The sequence below is a fragment of the Lineus longissimus genome, chromosome 3 (genome assembly GCF_910592395.1).
Source record: "Lineus longissimus chromosome 3, tnLinLong1.2, whole genome shotgun sequence".
Lineage (NCBI taxonomy): Eukaryota > Metazoa > Nemertea > Pilidiophora > Heteronemertea > Lineidae > Lineus > Lineus longissimus.
In genome coordinates, this window is record NC_088310.1 from 13,522,598 (window position 1) to 13,537,698 (window position 15,101).

The 15,101-nt window shown below is 42.2% G+C and overlaps 1 protein-coding gene across 1 annotated transcript; it reads left to right on the top strand.

Moving 5' to 3' along the window:
• The first annotated feature begins 2,653 nt into the window (after window positions 1–2,653).
• LOC135485742 (uncharacterized) lies at window positions 2,654–8,239 on the top strand. The gene is made up of 4 exons (XM_064768137.1): window positions 2,654–3,019; window positions 3,826–3,899; window positions 4,067–4,183; window positions 4,480–8,239. Exons 3-4 carry the CDS (start codon window positions 4,068–4,070, stop codon window positions 7,226–7,228), a joined length of 2,865 nt encoding a protein of 954 aa, XP_064624207.1. The 5' UTR covers window positions 2,654–3,019; window positions 3,826–3,899; window position 4,067; the 3' UTR covers window positions 7,229–8,239.
• The last annotated feature ends 6,862 nt before the right edge of the window (window positions 8,240–15,101 follow it).

Consider the following 15,101-nt stretch of genomic DNA (forward strand, 5'->3'; position numbering starts at 1 on the left):
TCTTACCGCACGCCCTCTCTCTCCGCAAAAGTTCCTGACATGGTGTGAAGTGGGAGGGCGCACAATGGGAACCACACTGCCGCGATGTTAATAGTTTCTATTTATAGAATTCAGCGGCAGAGATTTTAGGCACGGAAAAAGTGGATTAACTCGGCTAATCTCAATGGATTTTACCCAGGAATGTTTTCAAGGCGAGAGAAACATCTGATTTAAGTACTGCGCTTATTAGATTTCATGTTCAGGCCGAAGATTGGCCTAAAACGTGGACGAAAAGAGTGCATTATCGAGTGTTGGAGAGGTCACGTGATTGGACGAGAAACCTGAACAAAGTTTTCGTGCTTTTAGCTGTCAACATCAATGGCTATAATATACTCCTGCAGAATAGTAGAATTAATAGAACTAATTTCCGAAGTTTCCAATAGTTTGAACACAAATCAGAACATCACCCATCAGCTGGACTCAGATCTGCATAAATTACGATAAGTAATGAGGTCGTCGCTTCAATTTCGCAAAGAAAGTTGACTCCATTCGAAGGTTGTTTTGACCAAATTCTGTTGAACTCATCGTTATTCTCGTAGACCTTTTCTATAAACATGTGAAGTTTCGTACCAAAATACGTTTCCGTAAAGGCTTAAAAAAGAAAATTTGTCACTTTAAAAATCGGTAGAAATAAAAAGGTCACCGCCATTTTCTTGATGATAGTACTCCAGGTAACCTCGGCGGGAAATTTAAAGCGGGGTCATCCGGGGTCAAACAACAGTTTTGCTCACTACCGCCAACTGGTGATATAAATCGACACTAATCTATTTTATATGAAAACTTCTATATCATGAAGACCTCTTCAAGTTTATTTCAAGCTTTTATCTGCAAGAATAGAGCGGCAAAAAATGGTTTATTCAATTACGCATTTTGCCACCTGGGGAGCTGAATGTGAGTCGAATCGCACATTTTCTTTTCTGTAAGCATCCTTTCCTGCGCTGTTAACATACAAAACCATATTTGAAGTGCCGCAGTTCTATGGTTACAAAATGCCCAACATGGCTGGATGGAAGGACGGACACCAATCGAATAGCTATTTGACTAGCTCCGCTGACTTTGTCAGCTGAGCTAAAAATAATGTCATTCCCATACATGTACTTGTCGAATTTCGACACAGACTAAATAGGCTTAGGTAACCCAATGCATTAACACCATACATGCGTGTGACCATGTGAACCGTATCGAAATCATAGTCACACAAATACGCCAAATTCACCATATAAACCTTGCTAACATCCCTAATTATTAGGGAGCTCTAGCGAGCTTTATGGTTAGAGAGTGTGTGTATACCATCAACGAAAAAAACTTGACCCGGAACCAGAAAACCTCCACACCCAGGTGACATTTTTGCACGCGAATCGTATACGCTAATGCACAGCAATTTACCTGCGGAGAGATTTTCTTTTTCCAAACAATTCAGCGGGACGCTACGATGTTTACGCACAGAAGTTGCTGTTCGGTTGAAGATTTCGTCAAAACAGGGCGGAATCAAAGTGTAACGATACCCTGGGGCGAATCGAAATGCATTAAACAACAAGCTGCATCGCTGCCAGAGATTATTTTTCTCTTTCCGCGAAGAAATCGTGCTTTGAACTGGCAAAATTCCGCAAAAGATTTTCCGTCTGCTAACTTTTCCGTAGTTTCAAGCGCACCAACATGATCGGTCCGGGGCTGCCCGTTTCGACGACGATTTCGTCAATATCATGGGGTGTGACAATATGTCGACGGTCTGGTTCCATTAATAATGCAATAATCTTGAAAGTACATTGGTCTCAATGTCTATTTCCCCGTTTCCATGTCAAAATCCTACCGTGAAACCTGAAACCACTCGTCCACAACACTGGCCATTTTAATTTTCCGTAGAAAGCGCATGCGCACTTAACTCAAACGCACGCGCTACCCTCAGGTCTCACAAGCCGGTGCGGAGGCCAGGCCTACCTGCCTCCAAAAATGACGCGACGTCATTTCATGCATACCCCTGTTCCAGCGGCTGTAGACTTGGCAGTACGTTACTCTCACACAAACCAATACATTTCTGAATAGCATGTCTCTTGTATTGTAGAATACATCTGACCAAGTTTGACCAAGTGATCAGGTGTTAATCTTGAAGTTATAAGGCATAGAGGTGAAATTTTTTCAAATTTGCGTTATACAGGGTGTCTCATGCATTGTGCTACATCAGTCTATGCATGACTGTATGTCTAGGCGACGTTGGTCTTTTTGAATTAGAATATAAATCTTAATTACACTTGGGTCTTGGGATCATTATGCTTATCTCCGGGCAAAAATACCTATCCTTCTCCTGTTGTGTTTAGTTTCCCACATTCTCCCCACTTATTTTCTATAGGGGCCTACTGCGACAGCGTCTATTGGGTCAACTGCCATGATGGCATCATCCTAACTATATCCCCCCTCTCCCACCCACCAACTACTCGCCATCAATCATTGACATTGTGTGCTAGCCAACTGCTTCTTCGGTAAACTGCCATGATGGCATCATCCTAACTATATAACCCCCCCCCCCCCTACCGAGTCTTCTCGCTTACCAGCCCTATTAACGAAGAGCTCCCTATCAAGGCCTGAGCCTTCCACATATTAATACCATGTTGTTCCTCATACCTTTATTAAATAAATACATCGTTTTGATGGAATGTCTTTGCGTTTTTATTCCACAATCGCGACTTGAAACCATGCCAAAACCACAGAAATCAGCGCCGCGTCAGCCATTTCAAGCCGTGTTTACGTTTTGACGTCATCGATGTTTTCACCTAATTATGCAGGAAAAATATGCATATTCAAACTTCCCGCGCCGTGTTATTTATCGTCTGATCCAATCAAAATTTGGAATCCCCTTTATTCGTCACTAAATTTACATATATCACGTGGTTAGCCGCCAAAACGATGGGAAATAAACACGGGCGAATGGCCGCCGTCAGTTCAACAGAACAGCCGCTCTTTTTGGATGAATTACAGCCAAACGGTGAGTAATCCTTACAGCTAACCCCCCCAGAATGACAAAGCAATCAATGGAGAGGACGAATATGAAATTCCATTGAAATAGACCCAATAATAAGCCGCCGCCGAGGGAAATTCCATGACACCCCGCGTAATTTTGCTATGACTCAAATGCAGTGTTGTGGCGATCTCGTCTCCAGCCATTCATAGTCGCTACGCAACACATTTTGTGATGGCGTAACGCGATTAACGTCCTGCGGGCGAGATTGGCACTGGGCTGTTCTTCCCCAAATTGATAAATCGTAGTTCTTCCGTATATCGACGTATTTATGAGGAATTTTCTTGACAAAAACAAAGTGTAGATTAATGGAAGTAGACCAGATGAAAAATATTATTAATATCAATCCCAGTTAGGTCGTAAGTGCCGTTTGATATTTTTTGGTGCGGTGGGAGGGCAAACAATTGATGCGAGCAGCCGTTCCTACGTAAAATAGATAAGAAAAGCTGGTCCCATTTATTGTTTGTACCCCCTCCGATTTATTTTATTGACAGTAGATTTGAATTGTGAAGTCATATTCAGTTCTTTATTGCCATTTTTTATTAACCCTCTATGTACCAGGATGTCTGAAATTTAATTCAACTGTCTTTTCAACAAATATGTCAATGAGAAGGCAACAGGAAAGTTGTTTGAGTCAAGTAATCGTACACACAGTATTGCAATAATGTGGTGCTTGCAATGATATTGAATTTAACCCTTCCATCCATGCTGGTAGACCACTCACTCATCCCCTGCTAATTTATTTATTCTGACTTCTGCTCTCTCTGTTTCAGCAAAATGTACCGGTAGGCCTACTGACCTGAAATACAAGTACCCTGTCCTTGCCTGAAAAAAAGATTACACTCAGGTAAGTCTACCATTGATTGATAGTAATTGATAGTGAGTTATTGATGGTCATCAATGTTTCAGTACAAGGAAAAGCACCTAAGGCGCTATCAGCCTATTCAGTGAACCTGGATCCACCCCTGAATGAATGTAAATCTGCAATAACTCCTTTCTGATTTGATTTTTCAGCATGTACGCCAGGCTGCCAAAGTCAGTGATACTCGGGGCAGGGTATTCAGTATTGCTGGAAAAGCTCCCAGAACACCCCCACTTTAACTTCAACTATCTTAAAGATGATTCACAAAGGTAATACAGGGCTATCCAATTTTCCTCACTTTGCTCAGCTTTCATGCTTTACTGTTTAAGCACTTTGAGATACCAGTATACTTAAAGAAATTGCTTGCAACATGCATCAAACTGGGTTTTGGTCCTTTCACTTGAGTAGCCAACAGTTGACCTTGGGTATTCTAATAATGTGGCTAACAAAATTTTGATGACAGAATGGCACCACATTATTGCTTCTATATCAATGATAATGTCAATGGAGAAAAAAACTACTGACAATATTTTAGTTTCAAATGAATTTGTTTTTTTCTTTTCAGCATAAACAATAAAGTCTGGCAGTTCCTGCAGGTGGAGGAAGAAACTGGGCTGTCCAACAGAGACTCCCTCTCACTTTATTTCACCGCTAAAGGGCTGGAGGGATTTGAGGAATCTGCTACAGCATATCTCTATTGGACACCAGTCAAGCTTCTCTTCCGCACACTTCATCACCTTAATCTTATCCCTAGAACAAAATCAGAACTACAGTTACACGCCAAATTGAAAAAAATAGAAACTAAATTCCTGACACTACAAAAAAATTATAATGCTCGTTGTTGCAGAGGTGGTGAAAAGCAAAAAAAACTTTTAGAAGAATTCCTTTCAAGGCCGTTTCAAATGCAGTCAGTTGCATCTCCTGCTGTACCCTCTGCTGCTCCTCCCGGTACTGTAACTGTTTCTTCTCCTGCTCTATCTCCTCCAAGGACAATCTCTACAGTTATCTCGCCTCTTATAAAAACTCCAAGAGCTGCTTCTCCTTACAGTGGTGGCCTTCGGAGTGTAGAGACTGGTGTTCAGGTTAATAGTCCTCAGATTAAGACAACTCCTGCTATACGTAGAAGCCTAACTGCAACCAAGAGGGAACTCTTCAAGGTTCAGTCTTCCGTTGGTCGCAAAGCAGATGAACTTTCGAGGCAGGCTGAAAAACATGAACATTTGAAATTTAAGATAAGACAAAAGGAGAACAAAATCATTGAACTGAACAATAAATGTAAACAGGTTGTGAACTCTGCAGATGGTAAACGGGTGAAGGCATTAGAAAAAGAAGTAGGACAATTGAAGAATCAGATCAAGGAGCTTAAGGCTACAGTTGAGGGTTTGCTTGACAATGAAAACCAAATGGCGGAGTCGCTTGTCTCCGCTACCAACAGATATGTTGACTCTGAAAAGCGTGTTCGTGCAGTTAGAGCAGGAAAACGTAGGGCTACACAGAAGCTCTCGGACATTCGTAGACATATTCTTGCCATCTGTTCAAACCTAAAAACTGGCTCTGGAGATGTCATGGTCATGGATCTTTGTGCAAGCCTACAGCAGATGCCTGACATTGATAAAAACACATCAGCAACTTTAAAAGAAATTGTATCTGGTTTGACTGCCCCTCTTCCCACAAAAGAGAAGGGGGCATTCAAGGAACATATTGCAGTGTTGGCAATGCAGTTGCAGTTGTTAGGAGTCCCTCAAAATACAGTGGGGGAGGTAATGAATGAATGCTCAAAAAGACTCTATAACCGCTGTTTGAGTGATAGTGTTTCAGCTAGGACAGCTGGCAGGATGATTCGACAAGGAGGTATTTTATCAGATGCTCAATTAGCGTTGGCGCTCTCAGATACTTCCTCCAGAGGACTTCGTGTGGGACAGGACACTACAACTCGTGGAGGGGTCGAACATGTTGCGACAGCGTGGGCCGGAAGAAGTGAGAATAATGAAGTATTCAATATGCAGAGCCGTGTCGCATGGTTGCCCAATCACATAGCAGAAACACAGCTTGAACACATAAAATGTGTTGTTGAGAAGTCCAATGATCTGCTAAAAACTTTAGACTTGGAACCACAAACAAAGGCATCTCTAGCCTATGTTGTGGACTTCATGGGTGACCATGTCAATTCCAAATTAGTCAGATTGTTGAGGGAGAAGCATTTGTCTGATCTTGAAGAACTTGTTGAGAATGGAGAACTGACTGATAGTGATAGGGAGGTTTTTTCTGAACTCTTCTACAGTGCTTGCCAGATGCATTCTGGCGCTAAAGTTTCAAGGTCGTTCTATGAAGGAATGCGAGCAATTGAGCCCCCTGATTTAGCTAAAACCTTTGGCAAATACGGAATACGGCGAGGGGCTGGAAGTACGTTTGATTCACTAGGTGCTCGAGTTGTTGAATTTGCCAGTACTCAGTTTTCACCAGATCAGTCCAATACAGCTGATTTTAACTGGTCTGGTGTATTTCCTGGATGGTGTGATGAACATGGACATTCTTACATCAAGCTAGATTTCGTGAATAAAAACCGCCACTATCGCCATGAGCATAATTCCGGTCGGCTTATTGAATTAACAGACAGTATCCTACACTTTTACCAGGACCAGCTGTCCACAAGGGACGACGGTTTGACCTTGAGGAACAAGGACCAATTGGTGTTTGAATGCCTCCAAAATGATGAGGTCAAATCTCAGCTTACAGCTGCAGATTCACTTGATGCCATGTTTTTTAAGCCATTTATGGCTATGTTAAAAGCTGAGGAGACTGACGTAATCACTGTCGGCCCATACATTCGTAAAGCTTATGAATTTTTGCATCAAGCTGGCAATGAGGAAGAATTTGCCAGATCTATGCTCTCTGGAATGTCGCTTTTGTATGAAGGAGAACATCTCCGACGTGATGGCAAAGATTTCAGGAAAAAGCCTGTTGGTGTTTCTGTGTATGGTGACGGTATTCTCGAACGATCAGTAGCATATCTAATGGCAGGGTGCCAGACTGCAGCCAAAGGTTTGCGTAAAATTTCTAGTGAATATTTTGATGGAGGACATTATTTTAAACCCTCTGTCAAACAGTCAGTGTTACTTTCTGGGTTTGATGCACACAGCGACCGATTGGAAAGTAACCTTGGTCAGTTTAGCCAACAGAGATCCAGAATGCCTCATGCTCGTGTTCAGACAATTACTAGCCATGTTTCCATGCGTGCAAATAAAACTGTCGCGGCCATAGGAAGGGATGAAAGACTAATGTCATGTTTGCCTAAAGTGAGGAAGGAAACTTGAGCGAAAAGAATCTGAAGTGACTGTTAGACAACAGCTGACATCTCTGTCTCATGCCAATAAGGCTCACCGTAATACGCTAAGAAAAGCATTGGAGACCAGACAAAATACTAGGTTGGCAAGGCGTACCAAACTCAAAACTCAAGTACAAAGGGATGGAATGTGTTGCAATTCTAAGGATGTTGATGCTCTTTGTACTAAGTATAGGAGAAAGGTAGCTCAGCGCAATGTGTTGAGACAGCACATAACGTTTTTCAAGAATAGGCATAAGGATGTGATTGTCCCAGAGCATCAATATCTGTTCAGGTTTTCAAAAAATAAGCTCCAGCTGGACAATGCTGGGTTGGTAAAAAACCTCAAACGGATTGTGGCTGAATACGAAATAGCAGGGACGGTGGAAAATTCAACTGATAATCCTGCTGTAGGCCAACACACAGCACCAGAGCACACTTACCGCTCAGTTCAGGATGTTCAGGCAATGGAGCCAGACACTGCATCTCTGAACACTGCACCTGCAAAGAAAAAGAAAAAAAGTCGAAAAGAATTCCAAATCAAACCGTTCAATTTTACAGAAACTGATAAGTGGGTTGTGATCCTTTTTGAGGATCGATGGTATCCTGGCCGCATTGACAAAATAATAGATGAAAATAATGCTGAAGTGACTTACCTGAAACCTCTGAAGGAAAGCCTTGACTGCCAACATTTCATGTGGCCAGATGCCGCAGCGCCAGAAGTCTATCGCACTAATTCAAAGGCAGTCATATATTCTGATTTTTCAATTCGCAGTGTTGGCAACCCTGTTAGATATTTCACGCTCAGCAAATTCAAGGAAATTACAAAAGTTTATAATAAACTTTTGTAACTCTTTCAATTTGCTGGATGTTATTCATGTAGATGAATTGTAACCCAGAAAACTGTAACAAATACATGTATATTCTGGTTTTCCCATGATACTTCTTTTATTAGATTAAGGGTTGGCTGTAGGCACCACCATTTTCGCTAGAATGTGCAATCTTGGAGCAACCAGAACTCTTCCAAAATGAAGTGAATTCAAATTTCAAGGATGGTATGCAGTTCTTTGTTTTCCAGGGAACTGCATACCAGCCTTGAAATTGGTATTCACTTCATTTTGAATGAGTTCTACTTGCCCCAAGATTTCAAGCTCTAGCCAAAATGGCGATGCCTATAGCCAACCCTTAAAAAGTTACCAACTGGTCATCGAATGTTTGTCTCATAAGTACATGCCGTGATATGCATTACGGCAAAAACTGTACTTTTTGGTGGAAAAACGCATATTTTTCACCCAAAATGGTGGTTGAGTCACCTTCTTATCTGACAAAAATGGTATCATATGTTCATAAAGTTTAATTCTATCCTGGTTAATCTGGTTATTTGGACATATTTATGAAGTTTCAAAAATTTCGGCAGAAATCGTGTTTTTTGGTTGAAAAATGCTTCTTTTCACCCAAAACAACAACCCAGTCACATCCTGATACAACAAAGTTGCATAAGATTGCCTTATATGCATATAAAGATCAATTCTATGTGGGTTTGTATTGCTATTTTGGCAAATTTATCAAGTTCTGTGCATTTCGGCAAAAATCATGCATTATTGAAGAAAAATGCATTTTTTCACCCAAAACACATGTTCAGGCACTGGCAGGGCCTAAATATTGTAAATAGTAGTAGTAAACACCTTATTCATGAATTTTCTGCTGTTAATCTGCATCAAATTGGTGAATTTTGAATATAATCCAATTTTTGTCAGAATTCTTCACTTTTTGAGAGAAAACATCAAAAAACTCATTTTCCCCCCAAAATTCACAAATATTGAAACGAAAATTCTGCCTATTTTTCCAAATTCACCATTTTGGTCAATTTCTTAGCCTTGTTTTGTCAGAAATTGCAATGATTGAAAAAATCACATGGTCACACCTTTAATTTTTATGGTGAAATTGCTTGATTTGGCCAAGTTCAAGATCATGTGACCTTGAAATGAAACATTGTATACGCTTATGGAGTATAAAAATAAAATCTCCTTAGTACCCTTCTTATACCTGAAAAATATCAAAAAGATGTTAGCTTTACTTTTTTCTCTACATTGATTTCAATTTCCCATTAAACCCAAAAGTTAATGCATTAGCTTTGCCTAAGCCTAGACTAAACCACAAAATGCACGGCACAAGAAATAGCATTGAGGAATAAATTACACTGCAGTAAGGCATTGCAAAAAATGACAAACCATTGAGAGGTCTAAAACGTAATACTAACCTTTTTCTTTTCACTAGCAACCTTTGTGTGACGGTATGAGTTTATGCGGCGGTATGAGTTTGGAGTCATCGAGAAAAGGGGGACACATTTTTTTTGGCAAATGAGTGGATCTTGAGCGAAGCACAGAATGACGCGGGGATTACGTTTCTGAGAACGTCGTAGGAATAGTTCGCGCCTGCGTAGTTCGTTCAGCATATCATTAAAATTGTGTCGCGGAAATTTCGATTTTGTCGTCCGTAATTCTTGAATATTCCCCTCCACTTTCCAGGTAAGTAACCTTAAATCATTTAGTCATGTGTAGTAAAACTGGTAGATCAGATGTATATTGACATGCAAAAGGTTAGAGATGTTTGTAAATAGTTTTCGGCAAATTTGTTGAGCGTCGAGCCTCGGGCTGTCAGAATGGCTGGATCAGCTGTGCGCGCTTGAGGGTTTTTGCGGGTTTTAACACTTTGTGTGCGGGGATTTCTTGATGTTTTCTCAGGTTTAGGCCTAACTCTGTCAATTTCTTTTAGATTAACTAGCACGGCTAGTCACTCTAATGTTTATTGTATATACTTGGATTATATAGGCAGTGGGCCTATATCGGGTATAATTACTATAGATATCACTGGTATTTTGATTGTACACATTTCTAAAGGTCAAAGGGCTGTTATGTGACAATATTTCTCTTTCATGTATGTATTTCGCCATTGTAGTTCGTTCAGCATATCATTAAAATTGTGTCGCGGAAATTTCGATTTTGTCGTCCGTAATTCTTGAATATTCCCCTCCACTTTCCAGATCTGTCCAGGTAACAATTTTGGGGGCTCAGCCGGGAATACACAAGTTAAAGGACAGAAGGAAGGATATAAAACTGAACCATGGCATTAGAGGGTGAACGGACGAAGGTGTTGCTGTCCTTGCGACGCAAATTATACAGTACGAATAGCGACCGGTTAGAGAAGGCCGTGGAGAGTTGCTTCGAGGAAAACAGTGGACTCGGTATGGAAGAGATGCTATCTCTTTACGAGGACGAGATGGAGAAATCGAAGGAAACCGAGGATCATGGTGTGAAGAGGTTGACCGAGTTACTGGAGGGCCTGACGGGGGTTACAAAGCCAGGAGCTACGGACCCCGGCGTCATCTCGGAAAAGATGGTTGTGGCACAGAAAGTGGAGAAACCAAACGTGGTCTTTCATACACAAAATTTTAAATTATCAAATAATATTGGAGAACGCTCCAATTGTTTGAGTTATCTAAGTTTTCTTCGTCAAGTGGAAGCAGGTCGTAAGCGCGGATACTCGGAAATGGACATTTTGGACGGTGTGGTCCGGGCAATTTCATCTGTTCTGTCTGTTTTGGAGAAAGAACAACATAGTGCGTTGGGTCTAGTCAAGATTGGAAAACAGAATGTGGTAGTTCCCAAGGGGAAAACTCTAAAGGTCAGGTGCTTCACACGTGTCGGCGCAGAAAACTCTAACCACCAGGCAGTATTTTCTAGTGAGGGGTATAACCACTGGGATGGAGCAATACAAGTTCCACAGGCGCTAGTTAAAGTACAGAGGGGGGCTAGTTGCGCTGTAACTATTCCAATTAGCAATTTTTCAGACCATGACGTCGTCTTACATAGAGGAATGACAGTGGGACGGTTAGAATCAGTCAGGTCTCTCATCACTGTGGTACCACCCAGAGACGGGGAAAAGCTGATGGAATTTGGAAGAGAAGTCCATGGTAGAGAGGTTGGAGCGCAAGAGGTAAGTATCGATAGTAGGACGGATAAGCCTGATTCATGGGATCCAGATGTGGAACTAGATGAAACTGTCTTAAATCCAGAACAAATCACTATGGTAAGAAAGATGCTTAGAGATGAATGTCATGCCTTTGCTAAGGATGAAAATGACATTGGTTGTGCTCCAAGTTTGCAATTAGATATTAAGTTGAAAGATGATTTTCCAGTCTCACAACCGTATCGGGCATTGCCACCACCACTCTACCAAGAGGTAAAAGATTATGTCACTGACCTACTGAACCGAAATTGGATACAGAAGAGTACATCTTCTTATTCTAGTCCTATGGTGTGTGTCCGTAAGAAGGACAACACTCTTCGCCTGTGCATTGACTATAGGGCCATCAATCAAAAGAGCTTTGTTCCGCAAATTCCAATGCCACGAATACAGCATGAAATTCAAACTCTGATTGGTAATCGCTTTTTCTCTGTCATTGACCAGTCCAAGGCCTACCATCAGGGTTTTGTGAAAGAAAGTTGTCGACCTTACACTGCTTTCAGCACGCCATGGGGATTATATGAATGGTCTCGCATTCCTTTTGGTGTGTCAGGGGCTCCAGGTTGTTTCCAGAATTTCATGGAGGAAACTTTGGTAGATTTGCATGATAAATGTTGCATTCCCTATTTAGATGATTGTCTCATTTTCAGTAAGACCTTTGAACAACACATTGAAGATGTAAGATCGGTTTTGAAACGATTAAAGGATAAAGGTATCAAAGTGAAACCAAAGAAATGTATGTTGTTCAGGTTGGAGGTCAGGTTTCTGGGGCAGTTGGTTTCAGAAGGGGGCTATCGGATGGACCCAGCAGATATCAAACCTGTTCTTGCACTAAGAGAGAAAGAGCCAAAGACGGTAGGAGAGGTGAGGCAACTCATGGGACTACTTGGGTATTACCGGAAATTCATTCCAGACTTCAGTAGGCGGGCCAGAAGCTTGTATGATCTGTTGAGCGAAGTCGATTCTGGTAAGGAACAGAAATCCAAAGGACGACAGAAGAAGCAAAGTAGGAAGACAAAGGGAGGAGGTCAGAAAGCATCGCGAGAGCGGATTGAGTGGAGAGACGAACATCGTCGCACATTGGATGAGCTGATTGAATGTCTGACATCGACCCCAGTGATGGCATATCCGGATTACGAAAAACCATTCGTTCTGCACACTGATGCCAGCGGTCAAGGACTTGGAGCTATTCTCTACCAGAGACAGGCAGATGATGAGTTGAGGGTAATCGCTTACGGTTCAAGGTCATTAAGTCCAGCAGAGAAAAACTACCATCTACATTCTGGCAAGTTGGAGTTTTTGGCGTTGAAATGGGCCGTGGTGGAGAGATTCCGGGATTTCCTGTACTATGCCCCACATTTTGACGTCTACACCGACAACAACCCGTTAACATACATTTTGACTTCTGCGAAGCTGGATGCAACACGTCACCGTTGGGTTGGTGAACTGGCAGATTTCAACTTCACATTGCATTACAAGCCAGGGATAAATAATACAGACGCTGATGTATTGAGTAGGCAACCTTTGGACTTTGAGGTGTACATGCAGGGTTGTACTGAAGCTGCAGGACCTGAACAGCTTGGAAGTGTAGGAAAGGCATTGACTGGAGAAGGCTATGAAGCAGGACTCGGATGGATTGAGGTGTTATCGACCAACCCTGTGGGTATCGCTGAGGAAATGGAAAGCGTTTTGGATTTAAACAACGTGGAGGTGATACCTACCCAAGAACTAGCCAGGACTCAAGATAAGGACTCGGAAACTGGTTTGTTGAATCGATGGGTGAGCAGTGGTGAAAGGCCAACAAAGGAGGAACTCAGGACATATCGAGGAAAGTTGCGGAGGAAACTTGGAACTCGGATCAGGAGCTGGGATAGATTGCATTTGGATTCGGATGGGATTCTACGAAGAACTTGTAAATTACCTGACTCTCGAGATTGTGCTCAAATATGCCTGCCAGAGGAATACCACCAAATGATTTACGAGATGCTTCATCGAGACATGGGACACTTGGGACCAGATAGGGTGATTGCCCTCGCACAGGAACGATTCTACTGGCCTGGTATGGGTGAAGATATTACCAGATACATTCAGAAGAGATGTCCTTGCCTCAAAGACAAGAAACCCACGGTGACCAGGAGAGCAGAGTTGAAACCGATCGAGACAACCCAACCATTTGAACTGGTAGCAATTGATTATGTACACTTAGAACGCTCAAAAGGAGGATATGAGTACATGTTGGTTTTGGTGGACCATTTCACTCGTTTTGTGCAAGTGTACCCAACCAAGAACAAGTCTGGTCGTACAGCAGCGGATAAGATTTTCAATGACTTCATCCCTCGGTTCGGATTTCCGGGAAAGCTTCATCACGACCAAGGAAGGGAATTTGAAAACCATCTGTTCCATCAGCTTCAGAAGAGATGTGGAATTGGTAGAAGTCGGACAACACCGTACCACCCTGCTGGCAATGGAACATGCGAAAGGATGAATAGAACTATACTTGGGATGTTGAGGACCCTAAGTGAACAACACAAGAAGGATTGGAAGAGTCACGTAGACAAGCTAGTACATGCGTACAATTGTACGAAGAATGACTCTACAGGATTCTCCCCTTTCCGTCTTCTGTTTGGTAGATCCCCAAGACTCCCAGTTGATTTAGTTTTTGGATGTAATCAAGATGAAGGTTTGGACACAGTGGATAAATGGACCGGTCAACTGAAAGAGGCCTATGATATGGCCAGAGAGAACATAGGAAAATCCAAAGAGAAAGGAAAGAAGAATTATGACAAGCATCTGAGAAGCACAATTTTGAAGGAGGGCGATAGAGTGTTGGTACGAAATCTCAGTGAAAGGGGAGGCCCTGGAAAAATCAGGTCGTATTGGGAAAAGGATATCCACATTGTGACCAAACGAGTATCGCCAAATGCACCAGTTTATGAGGTCAAACCGGAGAAAGGGATGAGCAGGACTAGGATTCTACACCGGAATCTACTCTTACAATGCGACGAGCTGCCATTTGAAGGACCACCAATCAGACGATTGCGAAACGGAGAGACCGACGACGACCAGAGGTGCATCAGGAGTCTGATGAATTGGATAGCGACATTGAGAGTTCTGATGAGGGATTGGTACCAGGATTTCGAAGTGAGGAGACAACTCCAGAAACACGGAACCAAGAACCTACACCGACTGACAATGGCGCGGACATAGAACCGGAGGTAGAAGCAGAACAAGATGATTCAGAGAATGCAAGGGATGAATCAAGTACCCAGAATTCCGGGACTGAACAATCCAATTCGAGTGATGAGCATTCAAGAGAATCATCCACTGATGGACCAGTGGAACGACCGAGACGGCAAGTGAGACCACCACAAACGCTGACGTACAATACGCTAGGGAACCCTACAGTTCAACCAAGAGCATTTCCAGTAATGCAAGAACCAAGGGCATATCCAATGGTGCATGGAGTACCTGTTCAGCAGATGGGGGGTTGGCCGTCAGCTCCATGGGGAGGATACCCGATCTTCGTGCAGTATCCGATCCCAGGCTTTAATGGACACTAGATAGACTATGTTTCTAGACGCATTTCAGGCCAAGGGGTGATTCATGGATTTTGTTAGTGTAAAACATATTATCGTATTACGGAACAGGTGTAAATAGATTAAGGATTTAATCATAAATTTGCTTTTCAGGTATATTATACTGTGAAGTAGTATTTTTCAGGTGGTCTTTGTGAGAGTTGAGCCATGACGTAAGATGACCTTATGAAGAAAATAGATTGTCCAAGCGCTTCTAAAGTCATGAGACTAGTTGTACAAGATAAGCGGAATCCACCAGATGTT

What these genes read in the sequence shown, in the direction of transcription:
- LOC135485742 (XM_064768137.1), top strand. Translation starts at nt 4,068, where the DNA reads ATGTACGCCAGGCTGCCAAAGTCAGTGATACTCGGGGCAGGGTATTCA. An exon ending in CTTAAAGATGATTCACAAAG is followed by an intron (nt 4,184 to 4,479) that starts GTAATACAGGGC and finishes TTTTCTTTTCAG; the next exon opens with CATAAACAATAAAGTCTGGC.